General features: G+C 35.8%; 1 protein-coding gene across 1 annotated transcript in view; it reads right to left on the reverse strand.

The window, feature by feature from the left end:
• The window catches only part of LOC136038570 (cadherin-23-like), a 155,744-nt gene that overhangs the window by 17,222 nt on the left and 115,616 nt on the right, over positions 1-22,906 (reverse strand). Inside the window, exons 6-12 of the mRNA XM_065721748.1 lie at positions 22,154-22,351; positions 15,460-15,601; positions 14,196-14,323; positions 10,751-11,001; positions 7,850-7,998; positions 5,807-6,126; positions 2,123-4,690 (exon numbers count right to left, since the gene is read on the reverse strand). Coding sequence (XP_065577820.1) covers positions 2,123-4,690; positions 5,807-6,126; positions 7,850-7,998; positions 10,751-11,001; positions 14,196-14,323; positions 15,460-15,601; positions 22,154-22,351 — 3,756 coding nt within the window. The remainder of the gene's footprint in view (positions 1-2,122; positions 4,691-5,806; positions 6,127-7,849; positions 7,999-10,750; positions 11,002-14,195; positions 14,324-15,459; positions 15,602-22,153; positions 22,352-22,906) is intronic.

A 22,906-nucleotide genomic window follows, 5' to 3' on the forward strand; every position in this document is an offset into this window, starting at 1 on the left:
TGAGCGCCAAGGGGAAAGTCAGAGGCGCCAATGTGTGTAGGCTAAAATTAGAATATTGGTTGTTGCCCCCCCCCTCTTTCAGTCTTGTATACCTGAATCTGTGAAAGATAAATATATTGAATGTATTAGCATTAATAGGACATCAGCTTGAAAAAGAAGTTTACATATAGCATGATTACTCCTCTTATCTGCAAAACCGTACTTACAAACTTTGACAACATACAAGTTTAAAAGAAACGTTTCATAAAAACTATTTTAAATGTATTTTAATTTCATAAAATCATGATAACATTAAAATCTTCTCAAAATTCGTTTTGTAAGCCAGAGTAAGAAAACTGATATTATTCATCATTTAGAAAAACGCACTTTTAACGTTTTAACATCAGGAGGACTGAGCTAAATTTCGAGTTCGCTATTAACAATATATGTACAATTCAACGAAAAAACACGAGAATAACAATTCTGTGGCTAAGGTAGGAAATAAGGTTAGTAGATGGTTTCGTATTAAGTCATGGTTGCGAAGACAGTAAACCCAAGACTTAGTGTCAATGTCAATGAGGAAATAAGGTTAGTAGATGGTTTCATATTAAATCATGGTAGCGAAGGTAGCTGCAACCTAGTAAAGAACGAACCACGACCCAAAGCAGCAAAAAAAAAAAAACAAAAAAAAAACAACACTTTTGTATCAAATAATGACGAAGAACACAGTGCCTTTCCATCATAAAAAACACAGAAGATAGCGAGAAAACTTGTGAAAACAGTGAGTAATGATTCTTAAGGAATATATTTTCTGTGGCGAAACATAGAAGACAGGTATAACTGCGTTTAAGGGTCAGGATTTTCCCTTTTTGAGGTCAAAAGGTCACTTAAGATGTCATGAGTAAGAGACTTCCATAGATTGTTAGAAACAATTTCTCCTAGTTTGCAATTTTAATTCTGCTACCTATCAGACAATTAGTAATAGCTATTGGGACAATGGAAACAAGCCTCTTATAAATTTAAATACTCCAGCTGTGGCTTCGCTTATCACTACCATCAAGTAGCTAGTTTATTGAAAACCACAAATATTTCTAAAAACATTAGCGTTTTTCAAGACAAATTTGATACCCTGCACATCAAGTGCCGTGTCCGTGGCTTGTTTTAATACCTAACATGTTTAACCAGCCAAATCTCAAAAGTGGAGACAAAGTAGGACAGACTGACTTTATTTCTTATAATAAAATGGAATACTATTCCGATTGGCAGTTAGGGGGATAAAACGTCAATTTATTTAATAAGTAGACTAATGAATTTTTATTTTTTTATGATGAAACATAGTTTATTTACTAGCATTTTCTTTTTTATGACGAAGATGAAAGTTTTTTTTATAAATAAATAATTGATTGAGAGTAAGAGGGTGACAGAGGTAAGAGGTCTTTTATCAGGCACTGTGTCTCCTTTCCTTGGAAACTGTTGTAATTAATGTTTTTTGACAATTTTTAATAGAACTTGTTCAGTAAATAAAAACTGTTCAATTAAAGTAGATTTTCAGTCTTCAGCTCATTTCTCAATAAATCAGTTCAGTTTAAATAAAAATGCTTCGTTTTTGTGGGGACCAGACGAAGGTTTATCCTACCTGGCACCAAGGCCATGCTTGGGGGGGGGGGAGTCAACCCCATAGATTTAAATATGGACTTTGGTATCTTCTTTAAAAAATACCTTTATTTAGTAATAATATTGAGAAAAATGAAAAATAAATGTCCCGATCTAAATTTTGAAAACTACATTTTGCTCGCCTTCCCCTACATTTTTGTGAATGGACGCTACTCCAGCAAGTTTCTCCGGCCTTAAGAGGCCAAATTTCATAGCAAAATAGATCTGATGGTTGCGTCATTCACCTTCATATTCAAGGTCTGTATGGGTAATTTGGTTGTCTTCTTTCCGCCCGACTACGAACCATTTATAAACAATAATAAAAAAAATCACAAAATAATAATAACTGTTAAATTACTTTTTTAGAATTCTGCACCTCTAGAATTTCCGCACCCGTGGCAAGTGCCCCATCTGTCTCCCCATAAAACCACCTCGATATGCATGTGATATCTTTAGAAACAACACAGACACAGACAAAAAGTCGACCTACCTGAAATTCAAAATGTCCTTTCATGCCAGGCTGAGGATCGAAATTCAGCCACAAAACCCCTGAAGTTTGATTAAGCATAAACGGAGTTAAAATATCTTCGGCTCGTATCAGCTCCTCCGCAATTGCATTCACCAATTTAGTAGACTTTCTTTCAAAAGCGTCTAAGCCCTCAGAAAATGACTGCTGTATATCACCTGCCAATAAATAAGTTAGCTCATCCTTTAAGTCAGCATCCGTAGCTTTTAAGGTGAGAATTTCACTTCCATAAACAGCATTAGTGACAATACCCCCAGTAAAAATCCTTCGAACAAAACGAGGGGCGTTATCATTTTCATCAAGCACTAATATTTTCACTGTCAGAATTGACGCTTCGTTTATCTGAGAAGGCACTTTACAATCATCTGAAGCTAATATTCTCAGCTCAAAATGAGCTATAAATTCACGATCCAACGTTTTAGCGACTTGTAAAGTATGTCGCACTGAATCAAGCCTAAAATGGTTTAATTCATCACCGGATATGATAAAGTAGCAAATGGTACTAATACTGTCATCTAAATCGCGTTCCACTATATTTGGCAACGTGTATACTTCTCGTCCAGGAAGGGCGTTTTCTGTAAAGTTATAAAAAACAGAGTCAGTTGCAAACCGCGGAATATCATCAAACACACTTTTTACAACAATTTTGAGGTCTAGTTCAGACATAAGGCTAGTCGGTAGTCCGGAATCTCTGGCTTCGATACGAATGTCGTAATATTTTTGTCGTTCAGCATCTAAATGACTCACCAAATATAAAACACCAGAAGTTTCATTAATACTGAATGCTTTCCAATGCCCAACAGGGTTCTTCTTTAAACTATATTTTATTGCAGCATTCATTCCACTGTCATCATCTTTAGCTTCAACTTTTATGACAGGAAATCCTAACGTTTCATTTTCAAATATTTTTATAGTAGCATTTGGGCTAGGATAAATAAAATATGGAGCATTGTCGTTATAGTCACTAACACATATACTCAGCATACCTTCATCTTCATTAAATGGTTCTGCCATATCTCTTCCTCGTATTCGTAATGAGTAATTACCAAATTTACCTTGAAGAGATTTTTTGGTAAATATACGGGCAGCATTATGCGCAACATCTTCAATATCAAACAATCCATCACCATTTCCAGATATGATGTCAAAAGACACCTTACCATTTGGTAAGTTGTTATCGTCTAAATCTCGAGCTGAAATTGGCGCAATTGGCTCACCAATTGTATGCAGCTCAGAAATAAGGACACACAACTGAGGCAGTACAAGCACCGGCTTTTCATCATTTACATCTAATATCGATACTGTCAACTGGTGAAACGCATGACGACTATTGACATTACCTGAGTAACGTTGATTATCAACAGCTTCAATAATCAGAGAATAAGAATGTTTTTCTTCTCTGTTAAGATGAGAAGCAACAAACAACTCTCCAGATTGAGAATCAATACCGAACTTACCATCTGAAGAAGACCTATCTAATAGAAAAGTCACTTGTCCATAATCACCTGCATCCATGTCAGTTGCATTGAATGTTGCAATGATTGTTCCAAGACTAGCATTTTCCAAAACAGATAATTTACTTGGAGGGTCTATAAACTCTGGATTTCTATCATTCTCATCATACACTTGAACAAACACAGGGACAGTTTTGCTACGTCTCGGAACACCCGAATCAATTGCAGTTATTGTAAAATTGAGCCAAGAAGTTTCTTCTCGATCAATAGAACCAGTGACGGTAATGTCACCAGTATTACTATCAACTTTAAGGTAATCGACAACATTTTCAGAAATTTTATACACTATTGTTCGATTTTTGTCAATGTCCCGAGCTGCAACGGTGGCAACCAAAGTCCCTGTTATACTGTTTTCAGGGACAAATGTAATATATTCACTTCTTAAGAACTGTGGGTCATTGTCATTAACATCTTCAACAACAATTGTCATTATATCATTGCTTATTTGTCTCCCTCCTTTTGCTGCCAGGTCTTCTACAACAAAAGCTAGACGTACAACTTCGAATATTTCACGGTCTAGCATTTTTGATAATTTTAAGACGCCTGTTTCATTATTTAATTCAAAGAATTTTTGCACACTAACGCCTGGAATTTGGACTGTCAAACCATCTTCATTTCTGATTTCGCTGGCAACAGTGTCTATAGTGTATTTCAGTCGTGCATTTACATCCAGGTCGGAAGCTTTTATTCTATAAATCTCAGAACCAAGAGGAGTATTTTCTGAAATCTGAATTGCTTCAGGGTGAATAATAACAGGTTTTTTATTATTAACATCTTCAATTGATACCACAACGCTCCCTGAGGAACTCCGTGTCTCTTGAACAATACTACCGTCTACAGCTATAATTTTCAAGTCATATAATTTGTCATGTTCCATTTGATCTGGATCTAGGTTAGCACCTTGTGCAACAAATATAACACCAGTTGAAGGGCTGATAGTAAATTTGTCTAAAAAGTTTTGAAGACGGTAAATGACGACGTTGTTTGGTTCACACCCATCCTGATCAGTGGCTTTTACCTGAAAAACAAATTTTATTTGTTAAAAGATGGAAATGCAGAAAATTGAAGATAAACTGATGAGTTTTTTTTTGTTCTAATTCACTTTTACATTTTTTTAGACCTTAACTGTCAAACCCTTTGACGCAATAGTGGGTTTCAAAGAGAGTGTACCTTTTTCCTCACTTTAGATTTCTTTACATGATGATTAAGTTGAAAAGAGAGTGCAATACCTATAGTTAGAATGTTTTTTTTTTACTCTACATTTTAAGGGTAATTTTGGAACTTCAAGTAGGACTGAAAGGACTAAGGGGGGCATAAAATTAATTTTTTTCTTTTTTAGAGGGGGAGGAAAAAATAATTGCAACCCCTCAAAACTTGTCGTCCCTCAAAATGCACGAACTACAACTTTGGCTCGATGAGACAAACAAAGAATTTTTTTCTTAAACCTAGTAGCACTAACTTTTTCATAAGATGTCTCCCCTCAAATCTGTGCACTTAGATTTTACTTACTAATGAACACAACTGACTGTGGCAAATCAAAAGAAGCTATGTTACCCAACATGAGTTTTAGACGGTTTAGAAATTTTTTTGAACTAATAAAGCAATTTCCAGTATAAGCTGTTTCAAAAGCCTCTCCATTCTTAACTGTCTAAGCTCATAAGGGTCTTTCTCGAGAATAAAATAGAAAAACTTTCGGGCATTGAATTGTAAGATATTTTATGGTAAAATTTCAGTAGGCCTGTAATAGGATGATATTAAACATATCCTTCACCCTCAAATTAATGAAAAATTAATGATAATTTATCAATAATAAATTAACTAAAATAAGATAAATAAATGAATTAAATAATTTAACAAATAATCCAAAATAAATCATTAATTTATTAAATAATTAATTGACTAACATAAAATAATCAACCAAAAATATAAGATACTTTTTCACAACATGATTAGCATACTAAAATCACAGTCAGCAATACACTTTCATTTGGATTTTTTTTTCTATGTTTGTTTTATGGTCAAACTGGCTTCCCAAAGGGTTGTACATCTGTATACGTCAAAAGATATTAGCTTTTTGAGCTAGCAAATAGTCATTTTCCAAAACTTTTACAAAAATGAGAAAACATAAATTTACTTGAATTATTGAGCTTCCTTCTGGTATATCTTCGGCTATTGAAACTGCGTAGCCATCTCTTGCAAATACGGGTGAATTATCATTTAAATCTTCTACATAAATATCAACATCGGCAACGCTGCTTAACTGAGGTTCACCAAGATCATTCGCTCGGACTTGTAGATCTACGCGTCTGTAGCAGCTATCGTTTTGATCAACACTAATTTTTTCAAAGTCTAGTGGTTCTCGAAGTGTTAATTCACCAGAGATTTCATCAATACTAAAATTTTGGCTATATTGGCCAGGCAAAATATAGAATCGTACTGCTGAATTGGGTGTGCCTAAAATTAAACATTATTTTCAGATTTTGTAATCTCATGCAATTTAAGCAGGGTTCGAATAGGAGTCAAATTTTACTCGGGCAGCCAGTTTTCACACCGTGCGACGGAAAACTTTTTCATGTGGGCGAATACTAAGTTTACTTATATTTCCTCGGGGTTGAAAGAATCATTTTTCAACTATCAAAATTTTAAGTAGAAAAGGCAAAAGATTCTAGTCTATGAAATGTTAAAAATCTACTTGGGGTATTTATTTAATATGCATAAGTGGTGTGACTGTAAAAATAATTTCTAGGAAAATTTCAGAGACTTTAGTAGGCAGTTAGAAACAGCACCAGGAGAACAATAGCACACAATATAAGGGCTTTATTAACAAATTAACTAGTGAACCTTCCTTTTCCTCCTCCTTGCATTCACAACTAGCGAAAATCCAATGGACCAATATACGTGAGAAAACAAAATTGGATAGACTCAGAAAGCCGATACAGGCCACAAATATACCTGACTTTTTTTCTATTTTTTTTTTTATTTTTTTTTAGAGCAAAATTCAAATTATTAGACTCGAGGCTTTAAAAAAAGAAAAAAGAATACTTTTCACTGTTTTCTTTTCCTTGTACGTCATTATCTTCATATGGTGAATAAATTACAAATGGGTAGTAATCAACAAAAAAAGGAAAAAAAGAGGGACTATGCCCAAAAGCTTCTGCAATGTATATAGTGGATCAAACTTTTGGCTGTTTGATTGTAAGAGCAGGTTCTCATGATCAAGGCCTTGTCCAGAAGGGGAACGGAGTCATCTTATGGAGTCTTCTGACTCCATAAGATGGAAAATCCTACAAAAAAGCTCATATTCCGAGGATATAATAAATCGCATTCTCAGGTAATTTAATAACAATGCCTAAGATTTAACACGTTATTCGATTGAAAATCCCAAATTTATATGCTTAACTAGATTCTTGGGTTCATGGATTCTTGGAAATATAAATTTACAATTTGAAAAATCTAACAGGATTCTCAAAAAACTAATCTGCACAAACACTTCATAGCTTCTGATAAGACACACCTAAACCAATTGAATTGTTTGCGCATTACCAATGCATTGAAGGGCATGCAGAGGATTTTTATTAAGTATTAGAAGGTAAGAAAAAGAGCGCTTTCCAAGAAACAAAAATAATCCACTGCCCTTCACAATGTACTTTAACAGCCTACGGTGTTGGGCAATCATTAAGGACCCCACAGACGAATAGACAAATCTGATTTGTGTTCTTCATCTTGGTAATAGCTCTGTGTATAAATGATAGTTTTTCTGGTAACATAATTTCTCTAATATTATGTAAGTGTAGCATAGAATATTATTTTAAAAAAATGTCTCTAATAATATGAATTTTTCAAATTTAATCAAAGTATTTATCCTATTATAAGACACTAAAAAGAGCCAAGAAAACTAAAACAGTGCTACCATGTTCATCACTGTCGGTAGCTTTCAAGGAAGCAGGAGACTGCTTTCTTTCTTTATTAAGGATAATAATTATCCTTACCCAAACACGTTTTCAATCAAAATATCGCTCTAATAATAATTATCCTTACCCAAACACGTTTTCAATCAAAATATATTTCAATTTCAATCAAAATGTCTCTAATAATATCAATTCTTCAAACTTAATCAAAGTATTTATCCTATTATAAGACACTAAAAAGAGCCAAGAAAACTAAAAAACAGTGCTACCATGTTCATCACTGTCAGTTGCTTTCAAGAAAGCAGGAGCATCAAAGCTGTGACTATTCTCCTTCACTCTGAATTGATATAACTTCTGAGAAAATTCCGGGGCATTATCGTTGAAGTCTAACAGGAAAATGTGTATAGTTGCATAGCCCCTGAAAAAGGACATATCATCATCAAACACATCAGCCTCTCAGTAAAAGGCACTATTAGTCACGTACCATCAAGTCAAATTCTAGGGCGTATCTAACACTTTTCTGTAAATGAAGGATTCCGTCACTGAAAACAAATAAGAGATGTTTATCAAATCGCCATACATGGATATGCGTTTAGTTTCTATTCAGCTCCTTATCCTATAACCATCCAACCCATAAATCCGTATCCATATCTGACCAATCAAAATGAATAAGTAACATATAAACTTTTCTTCCCGTAATCGGCTCCGGTTTATCCAACAAAGTGGCTCCAGTTTTTTCCTCTCGTAAAGAACTCAAGTTCATATTTACCGTTATTATTTTTCGTCTTTGCAAAATCACGAACAGAAATTTATTTTTAAAGAATAATATAAAGAAAGAAGAAAGATGTGGAACAATGGAACCAGCGTATTTAGAAGCCATAGGGGGAGTGAGCTCTACTCCTGGTTGTGGTAGTTCCTGTTCGTCTTAAGTTTGAATTTATTTTTTATTTTTATATCTGCTCGTTTACGGTTTTATTATATTTATTAATAGTGATTTGTTTCCATTTCGAAATTGAATTATTGTTTGACTTCATTTTTCCACGTCTTTGGTTTAATGTAGCTCTTTACTTTTCTTTGAAAACTTTTTTGTACAAAAACTTGTTAATATTGAGAAAAGTGAGGTTTGAGTGTGAGTTTTGCATTTTTGTAAATTACTGAACTTCTCAAAACGGAAAGATATGAAAACTACTTGAGAATAAAAAGAAAAAGCAAACAAATATGTTAGCCACTATCATTGTACAATCCTGGCTTCAATAAGGGGCAATATCCTCACCTTTCCTTTGTCTATAAAGCCTTTGTTCTAAACCAGCTATTTGCATATGTCAGTAGCCTTGTCTTTTAGGGTGCAAGCATCATGATCGGTCCCAGCCGAGTGGTTAGCATGCTAGGCTTAAAATTGTTTGTCCGTGAAGACAGAAGTTCGAGTCTTGGTGCCGCCGGTTATTTTGGTTTGGAACTGGGGTCAATGGTGTCGTGAATGTTAGCTTAGCCAGAGTCGACCTAGCTCGAAAATACCTGGAGAAACTTGAGGAAGGTAAATAGGAAGCGCGTGCGAAAGAACAAGATGGGTGGCCAACCCAGGATGGATGGCTGTAATTATGCTAATTTCTTCAGTCAATAACTATGCTACTTTCTTTGAAAACCGAATTCTCAATTTTGTCAAACTTTTTAGGACATATATGGTAGTGAAAACTACAAATTAACCGAATCAGACAATTGAATTTCCTTTTAGCCACCCTTGGTGCTTCAGTTTAAGTCAGAACACCAATATACAATAGTCAAAATAAATACAATTCCAAATTATAGTTATGATCATTATTATTACATAAGTCAAAATTGCGTGTTTCAGTTTTTTCCTCTGTGTTAAAATTTATGAGGGTTAACGCTACGCCTTTTCACCTGCGAATGAAGACATATAATGCAACAAAATGCAAGGTACTGCACTTAGGGCACAATAACCCCCACCATCCCTACCATATAGGGTGTGATCAGTTGGAGGCAGTTGCCGAGGAAAGAGACTTAGGCGTCATTGTGGACAAAGATTTAAAATTCCACAGCCACACTCAGGCTCAGGTTGCAAAAGCTAATCGAGCTCTCGGACTCAATAAGCGCTCTTTTGTAACCAGAAAGTCATGTGTGGTTATAAAACTTTATAAATCCCTTGTCCGTCCCCACCTTGAGTTTGGCTTGACTTTGGCCTTTCCCCAAAATAAAATGGACACAAGAGCCCTTGAAAGTGTCCAAAGGAGAGCAACCAAACTGGTCCGTGGCTTAAATAATGTCCCTTACCAGGATCGCCTAGGATCTCTGAGACTTCCAACCCTCACCTATCGAAGATATAGAGGAGATGTGATCATGGCACGCAAAATTTTCAAATCCGGTCACCTGAACCAGATCTTCACCCCCTCTTTGGCTAACAATTCAAGAGGTCACAGTCTTAAGCTTCACCTGCCTGGATGTCGGAGAAGGGAACGACGTGGTTTCTTTTCCATTCGGGTGGTCCCCCTCTGGAATAGCCTATCCGAGTCTACCATCCAAGCTGAGACACCCCACTCCTTCAAGGCTGGAGTCGACAGGGACTGGGAGAGGGCCGAGTGGAGGCTGGACTGGGAAGCTAAGCCAACATAATTACATCACTCACCACCAGCGAGAACTACAGGAGGATCTACCACCTTATCTCGCTGGCAAATGCGATTTAAGGTAATTTAAGGTAATATAAACACAAATTGATGGTAACATAATAGTTAGCCTTTATAAACTGTCTTAAAGAGATAATTTACTCAGTTTAAAGGTTGCCAACAAACCCTCGAAAAGAGAAAACTTGCACCCATTTGGCTTAGGCTATCACCGCAAAGATTAAATTTTCACTGAGACAATACGACACAAAGAAACAGAGATATACATATAAAATAAATTTTCTTCTTTTCTGTTCACTTCAAATTTCGCTCAAAAAACAAATCAGGTTTTGCGTTCTTTTTACTGACTCGACATCTGACACAGCAACGACGGTGAAAAAATGGGGTTAATTGGCTTCTTTTGACATCCGGATTACGGAATAATGTCATGGCTATTACAAACATGTCACAAAAATAAACTAATGGAATTAAAGTATGTTATTCAACACGGGAACCATAAGACAAAAATCTCTCTATGTTTTTTTTTTTTCGTACCTTTTTCCTTCTCCAAGATCGTCACGAGCTTCCACAGTGAGAAAAAAATCTGTCTCTGCTTCCCTGTCAAAACTAGCGTTTTGGGCTGTCCGAATCTCACCAGTTATGAAGTCAAGTTGAAACATGTCGCTCATACTGCCATCTAGTTTCGTATATCGCACGCCATCTTTGCCATAATTACCAGAATCAAGGTCATTAGCATTAACTGACATGACAAAAGCTCCTCCGGGAAGATCTTCAGGAAAAGCAACCTGAGGCAAAAAAAAATAAAAATAAAATAATATATGTGTTGTGGTAATAGACCGAAATCTAGTGAATGTCCATATTCAACGTAAAAGTCCGAAAAAAGGATATTTAACAAATATTTCGGGCATACACAAGCGAGTACGGTTTATATCGAGAGTCACAGGTATACTTTGTACCTCCAACTTGTTTTTAAAATGAGAAAGAATGTCATGCTCATCTACCAGACTGAATGTTCCACTTTCCATAAAAGCCACAGAGGTTAGAATTTTACTCCTTTCCTCCCATAAACTCCCCACATCTCGCAATTAACTTAAACTGGCAGTAAAAAGAGAGAGAGAAAAAAAAAAAAAGCTTTCGCATTATAATGTCACAACATAGTTTCGGCATACTGAAAATCGAACTATCTTTAATGATAAATTCTTTTTATGCTCATTTATAACCCTGCACTGTAAAATTCTTTGACAAATTTATACAATTACTAATTAAGAAATGAGAGGGCTAATAAAAGCTAATGAACAAGGAATGATTAATGTCAATTTTTTTACTACTACTACTACTACCACTACTACTACTAACAACTCACAGCAGCACCCAGCCGCCTGAGGCAAACACAACTATGCACACTCCTTTTTCATCCCAATTTACTCAAAGCCTCTCTCTTTACATCCTCACAGGAAGCCAACCAAGCAAGGACGACCTGCTTTCCGTTTAGCTCTAGACGATTGGCCGAAAAGGACAATTTTTCATCCTTCATTCGCAGAACGTGCCCTAGCCATCTCAGCCTTTCTCTCATTATAACCCTAGTAAGCGGGATTGAACCACACTTTTCGTACAGCCTACTAAACAACACAGCATTCGTACGGGGTTCAATTTTTCTTGATTTTTTTTTATTAAAATAGCAAAAGGATAAAGCAAAAAGTATAAGCATTTTTTACAGAAAGTGAAACAATAACAATAAATAAACTATTCAAAAATTGTTTAAACGCGTTTTTTTTAAATAAAAGTGAACAATTCGGTAACAAAAGCTAACAATTATACAGAAATATTAACAGACTAAAAGAAATGTTGTCAATTAATGTCTTATTTCAAAACCTTTAGAATTTAACCAGTTAAATCCTTGGACCAAGGGAAGCTCCAATGCACAAGAAATAACAAAAGGTTAAATGGGTCGTAAATGAGCCAGAAAAACCAAATGTCATGAGCCAAAGTAATATACCCCAAATCCTATTAATATCAGTAGGAAAATAAAAATCCTAAAGAATCTTTTATTCTTTTTCTATTTTTTATTAAATGTCCATCAATTATGGCACGGTTTCTTTATATTAATAATCTAGTATGTGCATAAACAACTTTGTTTTAGAATCGAAACAACCATTGATATTTTCCCTTTTGGCCCATCTCCCATCCCTCGAATATATAATCTTTTTACAATTTGCTATTATATTCCTACATTTTTTTTCCTAATTTGCTTAATTTTGGTTCTATTTTTACGGGAAAACTAAGCGAAATTTATTTTGAAGAACCTTTTCGCAGGAAAGCGGGGCAATCACCCCCAAAAGCTTGGAACAAAACTTTTTGGCATTTTCATCGTGGAAAAAAAATTGCCCTCCCTAGATTTATAAATAGGTACCCCTAGATGCAATACTAGATGGTACCCCTAGATGCAATCACGTTTTCAATCAGCAAATTTACATTAATCTTTCATAAATTAGATACTGTACGTTGTTAAAATTCCATGATAAGTATTAAATAAAATCAATGCTTTGATTGTAGGATTATTTCTAACCTGAAATTGAATAACTGAATTATTCAATTTATTGATTAATTCTATCCATTTTCGATGAAAACAATCCGAGTCCCCTTTACTAGATGGCTACTGGGTAGTATAATATTAAAACGTTGGTAAAAACTGGGTAGTTAAATAAAATGTTAAAATCCCTAAATTTATCACTTCAATATGGTCTGTCAGTATGATCTTAGAACATTTTAAAAGAATTGGATTTTAATTGAGCCCGAAAGAAGAAAAATAGAAGGAAACGGAGGAACTTACCAACTTCAGTGACTTATATTGCTACCAATATTACTTTCATTTTTAATGCTACAATCGCTTTTACATTTATTATTTAGTGGCCAAAGAACTTGTCGGGCAGCAGGCATAAAATAAAGTCCCCTTAACCCCCCTCCCACAAAAAAAAACAGAAAAAAAGAAACAGGACATGCTTTACAGACTATGTTCAAATGTCTTCCATCTTCTCATAAGACCTATTGACTTTATGCGATCCCTATAATAAGAAATAGTCGCATTCCTACAGATTTTAGACATAAAAACCTAAACTATCTTGTGAATTTCTAAAACCTATTGATTTTGTTTGTAAAAGTATTCCAAAACAAACACTTGCATCAAGAACAAGAACTTGTCGGGCAGCAGGCATAAATTAAAGTCCCATTAACCCCCCTCCCACAAAAAAAACAGAAAAAAAGAAACAGGACATGCTTTACAGACTATGTTCAAATGTCTTCCATCTTCTCATAAGACCTATTGACTTTATGCGATCCCTATAATAAGAAATAGTCGCATTCCTACAGATTTTAGACATAAAAACCTAAACTGTCTTGTGAATTTCTAAAACCTATTGATTTTGTTTGTAAAAGTATTCCAAAACAAACACTTGCATCAAGAACAAGAACTTGTCGGGCAGCAGGCATAAATTAAAGTCCCATTAACCCCCCTCCCACAAAAAAACAGAAAAAAAGAAACAGGACATGCTTTACAGACTATGTTCAAATGTCTTCCATCTTCTCATGAGACCTATTGACTCTATGTGATCCCTATAATAAGAAATAGTCGCATTCCTACAGATTTTAGACATAAAAACCTAAACTATCTTGTGAGTTTCTAAAACCTATTGACTTTGGCTGTAAAAGTATTCCAAAACAAACACTTGCATCAGCTACCTGTTATACCACATCAAAAAAATTGTTTTCAGATTAGTCATTGGCTGGGTATTATAGACACTTACGAATTGTATAAAGGGAGATTACACACACAATTCAGGCTGAGATTTAAATTACCTTTTTTTCTGTTTTGTCGTTTAAAAAAAAATGATTATTATGAAATATATTTGGAAATGGATAATTTAAATTCAGTGTGGTTTTAAACTCATGCTCATGGGTGTAAGTGAAAAGAGTGAGCACAAACCTGGTCATTTGGTCTTTCAAATATTGGCGTGTTATCATTTGCATCTCGTACAAAAACAGTTACTGAAGAAGATGAAGACTTTGGTGATTCTGGAACCAGCTCTTCTGCAACAATTTCAAATTGGAACTCTACGATAAAAAAAAAGATTGAGTCACAGAACCAAAATATTTGGAAAACAGAAATATACACAGTGGGGAGTACTTTCCCTCACCTCAGATTACAGGGAATTTGGTATCTGTTAGCGATAGAATAGGATTGGAGATCTCCAAACCATTGTAAATAACAATCAAAGCCCCAAGAATATACAATTCAGGCCCCATGCCCATGATCCACTCGAAAACATCAATTCTTTAAACTTAAACCCTATTTCATTCCTTGGAAGGGCCAAATCTACCCGATATAGTATAGTATTTGAGTTTCAGCTCATGACTATTAAAGAAACTCCCAAAGGAAAAAAAGGATATATATTTTTATAGAAATTAGAGAAAGATATTTAACAATTATTTAAACGTTACTATTACCAATACATAATGAGAAAAAGAAATTGTTTTTAGCAAGATTATTAAAATTGAGGACTGAAATTGCTTAGGGTGAAGTAATCTTTTAATCTACAACAAGATCAAAACTATTTTTTTTTTTTTTTTGCTAGGCCAGAATAACCAGGCATATTCCCAAGAGGAGAAAGGCCAAATTAGAGACTTTTTTCAAATTTCTTGACAATTGTTAGACGGTCAGAGAATCTTTTTTTCTGTTTTTGCTCGCTGGTTCAACATAGCCAGGCCAACGTTCCCCGGGGGAGAAAGACCAAATCACAATTTTTTCTAATTTTTCGGCGCTTTTTAGACAGTCAGAGAATCTAATGAATATTTTACTGTGATAAATGGAATACAAGGTGCTTTTTTAACAGCCCTTCCCCCAAAGCAAAAAATCCTACTTATGTGTTTGAGCGTAAGAGCAGGGGTAACTAAAGCCTCTGGAGGGATCAAACCTTCTTATCCAGAGAGTCAGGCCATCGTTGTTCGATTATATCACGGGTGTTTTATAAGTCCAGACTTTACCGGATTGAGGATATATCCAAAGGGGTGAGTATGAAAAACGGAAAAGTCCATTTTAAGCCGAATTTTTCAGTTTTTCCATCAGAAAGGGGAGAGGCTCATTAAGAAGAGTCACTGCCATTCCTCCATTTCCAATTCCCAGAGGGGAAGGGCTGCTATAAATTGAAAACATTTGCAAATAACTACAAAGTAACTATAATTAAATATACCTTTAATTTTCTCGAAGTCCAATACTGTTGAATTAGCGACCTTCAGAACAAATACTGCATCATTGATGGCTTTAGTTGGAGTAATGGAGAAAAAATCGCTCCCTGGACCAGACAAATGCAGACTAAATGTACCATTTGATCCCTAGTAGACAGAAACAAAGTCGGTAAATTTAGAAAAAAAAGGATTTGGTAGCTAATGAGCTTAGCCAAAGAAGAGACTAAGGACCCAACAACTGTCCAATTCATTCCAGTTAAATAAAACAAACTAATCTAAAGAGGAAAACTAATTCAACTTAGGTGTGATTTGAGGGAAACAGAGAGCTTTGACTATTCAGCTTCTTTAACCCAATATTTTACCTGCAGGGCCGGAATAAAAACCTTCTACGCATACCTTAGTTAGACCTTTTGAACCGCGCAGTTGGTAGCTAAAATTTCGAAAATAACCTTGCTTTTACTAAGCCCCACATAAAACTACTTTCACGACGTAAACTTCAGGTCAAAACAGATATACTGCGTTTAGTGAGCGGTAACTGAAAACTAGGCGTTCGCTCAAAAATTGTGTGACCAGCCACAGGGTTGGGAATGCCCAATATGTACAAATTCTTAACGGTAACACATTTTGCAATTCGGTCGTTTATTGTCAAAAGCACATCCATGTAAAAATCATGTTAAAAATATTAAGATATAAGGCAAAACCTAATCTACCTAACAGAAGAAATATCTGTAATTAACATATGTACCATATCTAACATTTACTTGACATAGGTGCATACCAAGTAATGTACCTAACATATAATCTAAGATACGGTACTAGTTCTTGGGTATTTTGCCATAATATACAATGACCAGAAATATAGAATACTTGGTCAAATTTAGCTTGAAATATGATGGTAGTGAATCAATAGATTAACAAAACCTGCAAAATGACTCTTAATTATACTACAGAATAAATATTAGTCCAATAGGTAGAAATAAAACGAAAGGCCCAAACTTCATCTACCATTCATCTACCTCGTGGTTTTGGAAAGTCCGGCAGCCAATGTTTTTACATAATTTTTTTTTTACCTCTACATATCAAGAATGCCCACAGAGGAGGCTTTGACTCAAATAGACCAGTTTGTCTATCGGTGCACTATTCTGATGCCCATGACACAGTTTGAACCCCTCTATTAATAACAAATCTGGTGAGCCAACTCTCTTAGGTCACCTTGAAAACGATATTTGTAGCTCGGTATACCAAGACTAATAAGGTGGTCCCGGTATTGTACATAGCGCTTACGACTAGGGAACTTTATTTTACTTCTCTGGAACTTTCTGGCAGGTAAGGAGACACTAAAAATATACCAAAGTCAAATAACCCCCTTAGGATATCTTCTGGGATTTCTCATGATACCCCCCCCCCCTTATGAGCTGGTAGACTCATGAATCTACTCTTCTAGAGCATGCGAAAAAAAATGCAAAAAGAGAGGACCCCGGAATGAATGTGGATCATATATCAATTTATACCCCTTCTCTATCACAGCTTCTTTCTGTATCCATCTGAAGGCTCGATAAGAGTTAGGAAAAGGGTATCGCTCTTTAAACCCTCCCAAGGAGTTCCAATTTCTCATAAATCTCTCCTTACGACATCCTCTCATCCCATTCTGGAACGACTTGCTTTACGTTTAACTCTAGACGGTCGGGCGACAAGGACAATCTTGCGCAATCTATCATCCTTCATTCGCAGAACGTGTCCTAGAAATCTCATCCTTTCTCTCAATATAACCCTAGAAAGTGGGATCGAACCACATTTTTCGTACAGCTTACTGTTTGAGATATAAATCTGTCAGTCATGGGGAATAAAAACTTACTTTCTTTGGCCGCAGGAGACGCCACCTCCCCTTTCTTTTACCCAAAGATCCCATTACTACTAACACTAAGGTTTCTATCCCTATAAATAATTCTATTAAGGCTCAAACGAATCAGTTTAGTTAAATAATGGTGTGAAATAAATATCAATGTTAACTGTTCAATCTGCACAAACCACGTGCATCTCAAGAGGCATACCTCCAGCCTTTTGTAATATTGCTTTCTCAAAATTACTGAGGGGCAAGTGCCACCCATCTACGCCCCCCAAACGACACCCCTGTGCATCTTTACGAACGAATGCACCACCGTTCAGTATTCCGTTCACCGTTCACCGTTCACTCTGAAACCGCAATCTTCAGCATATACTTTTTCGATAGTCTTAAATTGATTGGGTACCTGCAATTTTTCATGTGATTTTTCAATTTGCCATTTTTCGTACCATAAAGGTACTTTTTTCTGGTACAGCAATTATGCACTCATAAAGAGCAGATAGGTTAAAACGTATCTGTTGAGCCATCCCCTAGCATTTATCTCATAACCATTCAGAGGAGTGATAACGCAAGTTGGTAAAAAAAAAAAATGGCACAAAAAATTCTCATTCTCTTGCCATTTAGGTCTTTCTTCTGACATCGCAAGAATGTGTCTATAAAAACTCAATAGATAATAGAATTATCCGTCGAATTAGCTCTGATCGTTCAACGACATATATATATATATATATATATATTTGAGAGATATATTTTATTTTAGTAGATAGATTTTCAAAGCCCTGTTTTTTTGTTGTTGTTTTTTTTTTTCAAGGCATTTGCTCAATCTTTCAAAAAATTCTGATAATAAAATGATTTATTTCTGTGGAGTAGAACTTTTTAAATGCAATTTTAACACATTTCCCTTTTTTTTATTAATAATTTTCATTGTACTATTTCTAATTTCTATAATAATTATCTTTTTGATACTGACACTTACCGTTTAATTTAGCTTTTTTAAGTTTTTCTTACTTCTAACTACCGTCACTGGTTTGCATGCCCATACAAGTTATAATTCTTGGACAATAATTTGTTATAATGGAAACCAATGACGCAAGACTACCAGAAAATCATGTTTTCGTGCTCAAGTGACCATTTCACAACAATACGCTTAAATAGATTTTATTTGAAATTAATTAAAATTCTGTATACACATAGACTTGCGTCACATAATTCACCGGAGTTTCTCTAGCGCATACTTTTCTTGATTTTCTTGAAGACAAAGGAAAAGATACTTCAGTCCCTCTACCCAATAAAACATTCAAAGCTTCCCCCTATCCCCCTCTCCAAAAAAAATTGGCTTGCAACTTGATCCCTCAGTCTCGAGACGAAATAGGGTAGACCAATCACACTAAGTCTAGAATTCATCCCAGTTTTAATTAAATATGTTTTACCATACTCACTATACATGACGTTTGACCAAAACAAGAAAATATAACAAATATATAATTACAAGCCACAAGAAAATGAAGGCGATTCTCAGCAAGTGAAAACAACAACTAAGAGCTCATATGGCACTTGTGACAAGGTCGGAAGAGCCAACACCAAAGAGCTCATATGGTATGAGCTCTGGCAAATATTTTAAGAACCAATAGATTCATTTAAAAGGAAAATCAGAGGCTTAATGCTGGCCGGGATTTAAAATAAGAAGTCTGAGTCACGAGCTCCTTTTAAATATCAAAATTCATTAAAATCCGATCAACCAATCGTAAGTTAAAAATACCCCAGTTTTTCTAATTTTTCCACTCCCTTCAGCCCCCCATATGGTTGAATCGGGGAAAACAACTTTATCAAGTCAATTTGCGCAGCTCCCTGACACGCCTACCAATTTTCATCGTCCTAGCACGTCCAGAAGCACCAAACTCGCCAAGGCACTGAACTCCACCCCCTAACTCCCCCAAAGAGAGTGGATCCAGTCCGGTTACGTCAATCATGTATCTACGACATTTATAAGCGTTTTTCAAGCTTTCCGGTTTCCCCCTCCAACTCCCTCCAATGTCAACAGATTTGGTCGGGATTTGAAATAAGAGCCCTGAGACATGAGTTCCTTCTAAATATCAAATTTCATTAAGATCCGGTAACCCGTTCTTAAGTTAAAATACCTAATTTTTTCTTATTTTTCCAAATTAACAACCCCCAGGTCCCCTAAAGAGAATGGATCTGTTCCAATTATGTCCATCACATATCTATAATTTGTGCTTATTCGTCGTATCAAGTTTCATCCCGATCTCTTCACTCTAAGCGTTTTCCAAGATTTCCAGTTTCTAAGATTTCGTGTTTCCCCCTACAGCTCCCCCCTAATGTCACCAGATTTGGTATGGATTTAAAATGAGAGTTCTAAAGCACAAGATCCTTCTAAAGATCAAATTTCATTAAGATTTGATCACCCGTTCGTAAGTTACAAATATCTCATTTTTTCTAATTTTTCGAATTACTCCCCCCCCCAACTTCACCAAAGAGAGCGGATCCGGCTCGGTTATTTCGGTCACATATCTTGGACTTGTACTTATTCTTCCCACCAATTTCCACCCTGATCTCTCCGCTTTAAGCGTTCTCCAAGATTTTGGAAAACGCCCCCTCCAATTTGCCCAAGTCGCCCCCCCCCAATGGCACTGGATCCGGTCGGAATTTAAAATTAGAGATCTGAGTTACGAGGTCCTTCTAAATATGAAATTTCATTAAGATAAGATCACTCCTTGGTAAGTTTAAAATACCTCATTTTTCTAATTTTTAGAATTAACCCCCCCCCCCAACTCCCCAAAAGAGAGCTGATCCGTTCCGGTTATGTCAATCACAATCACGCATCTGAACTTGTGCTTATGTTTCCCGCCAAGTTTCATCCCGATCCATCCACTCAAAGCGTTTTCCAAGATTTTAGGTCCCCCCCAACTCCCCCCAATGTCACCGGATCCAGTCAGGATTTAAAAAAAGATCTCTGACACGCGATATCCTTCCAGATATCGAATTTCATTAAGATCCGATCACTCCTTCGTAAGTTGAAAATACCTCATTGTTTCTAATTTTTCAGAATTAACCCTCCCCCCAACTCCCCCAAAGAGAGCGGATCTGTTACGGTTATGTCAATCATGTATCTAAGACTTGTGATTATTTTTCCCACCAAGTTTCATCCCGATCCCGTCACTCTAAGCGTTTTCGAAGATGATAGGTCCCCCCCCCCCAGCTCCCCGCAATGTCACCGGATCCGGTCGGGATTTAAAAAAAGAGCTCTGAGACATGATATCCTACCAAACATCAAATTTCATTAAGATCCGATCACCCGTTCGCAAGTTAAAAATATCTCATTTTTTCTATTTTTTCCGATTTAACCGTCCCCCATTCCCCCCTCCCCCCAAATGGTCAAATTGAGGAACCAACAATTTCTAATTTAGTCTGGTCTGGTTCCCGATACAAATTTCATGGTCCCAGCTTACCTGGAAGTGCCTAAAGTGGCAAAACCGGGACAGGCAGATCGACAGACAGACAGGCCGACAGAATTTTCGATCGCTATATGTCACTTGGTAGATACCATGTGCCATAAAAACGAAGCGAAAAGACATAAAGAGACACTTCGGCAAGGATTTTCGTCCTCAATGCTTAAAAAAATTCCTACCGTTTGAAGTGAACATTAACAAAGCAAAAGAGTTTGTTTTCACTGAATACGGCTTGGCGGAGTTATTGACAAAATATCTGTTTTTGTCTTTTCGTTGTTTTTTTTTGTTTTGTTTTTTTACTGGCTGAAAATCACCCTCTTTTTCTTGTTTGTTTTTTCATAATATGACTGAAAGCCCAAGATAGACCCTCGTGCCGCCATGATTGACGAAACTCATCATCCAGAATGTTACCCACGTGTGTAACACCAGATGCAGTATTGTTTTTAGTGCTGAAGTTTAGTGATTGCTTGGAGTTACGGAAAACTAGAAATCAAGTAAGGAAAAAATAAATTTTTGTTAAACTGACATAATAAAATAGTCGGTATCAGCTTTCCACGCTTTCCCACTGACAAATCATCTATGGAATACAAACAATATACAAGAATGATAAAAAAAAATATGTTTTACTTAAAAAAGGCACAAAGAAAACCTCTACTTTCACAGATTGTGTCGGGGAATTCTACAACTATGTTCTGTGTTTTTTCTTTTTTTTTGTTGTGCCAGAACTGAAATATTTCCGATATGTTCGCCGCTACAAGACTTGACGGGATGTCAATTAGATTTTAATGATCACTTAACAATTACTGCTTAGCATTTATATTGTTTTTCGCGAAGAGAAGAAGCTGTTAAATGGAAGAAAAATAATAAACAGAGAAAAGAAATACATTTTTAAAAACAGATAGCTTGTAAAAAACATAGGTAAAGGTGGACATGAGGCATTCTGTGTCTGCGAGTATCCTAGAATAAACTGAATTTTGTTTGTGCCACTTCTTGAGCACTGGCAGATCCAGGGGGACCAGAGAGGAACACCCCTTGCCCCCGAAAAAATCAGGTGCCGTCATTCCCTTTTGTACCTGTTTTAACTCTTTTTGTAAAAATGAATTTGTTATTTCGGTCAATTATTGGCGCCCTTGTCACATTGCCCCCACTCCCAAGATTTGGCTCTAGATCCGCCTTTGTTTTTGAGATCCTTCAATGCTTTTCAAGATGTGGATTTCCGTTTGGTATATAGATATAAATGTAGACGGGGGGCGTCTAGAGAATGGAAATCCAAATAGGTCTGTGAAACGTTTCTGGTGAGCCCTCTTTGATAATACAGGGTTATTCAGTTGTATTTTTATAATATTTTTTTACAAACCCAACTCATTGTTTAAGAACAATAATACATACAAGATCATGATCTGAAACATGAGCGGAAATGCCACTGATCATGGTTAAGACCAAGCCAACTGGAGAATTTTCAACAACTTCGAAAACATAGTCAGGACTTTCAAATGTTGGGGTTTCGTCATTCACATCTAATATGATAATTGTAACTTCAATTGTTTCGGTAGATGGAATTGATGACCTTGAAGAGACTTCACTAGCCTAAAATGAGTAATTTTCAAAATAACATATATATTTTCAATTCGTGCCAGGTAAGGCCATGGCTGTTAAACATGCGGGTGATTTTGGAAAACGGACAGAAAAAAGGGACAAAACGGACAAAAAGAGGGAAAATAAAACTGAATAAGGTTTAGAGACTTTGATTTTAAGGAGACTTTTCCATTATCTATACATATAAATCCATCCATCCTGAAGCTTACAAATACCAAGTAAAGACAAATCGACAGGGTAGTGGGCTTTTACGCCCACCCCTTGAACAAAAAAAAGACAAATTGGAAAATAGATTTTCAAATAAAAGGTTTCTATTATTCCATCTTAATTTTCAGCAGTTTTCATATAGCTGGGCTGCTTTTTCACCCACCCCCTCGAAAAAAAAGTTACTGATTATTCTGAGGTTGAACAGAAAACCTAATCCAGACTTAAATTTTGAAAGATCAAAATAGCAGTGACATCGGTAATATTAAAACTAGTATATCCGAAATGTACAGTGATTTTCCAGAATTTTTGTCAGGAAACCGATTCAACGAACCAATTTTA

The sequence above is a fragment of the Artemia franciscana genome, chromosome 18 (assembly GCF_032884065.1).
Source record: "Artemia franciscana chromosome 18, ASM3288406v1, whole genome shotgun sequence".
In the NCBI taxonomy this organism is placed as follows: domain Eukaryota; kingdom Metazoa; phylum Arthropoda; class Branchiopoda; order Anostraca; family Artemiidae; genus Artemia; species Artemia franciscana.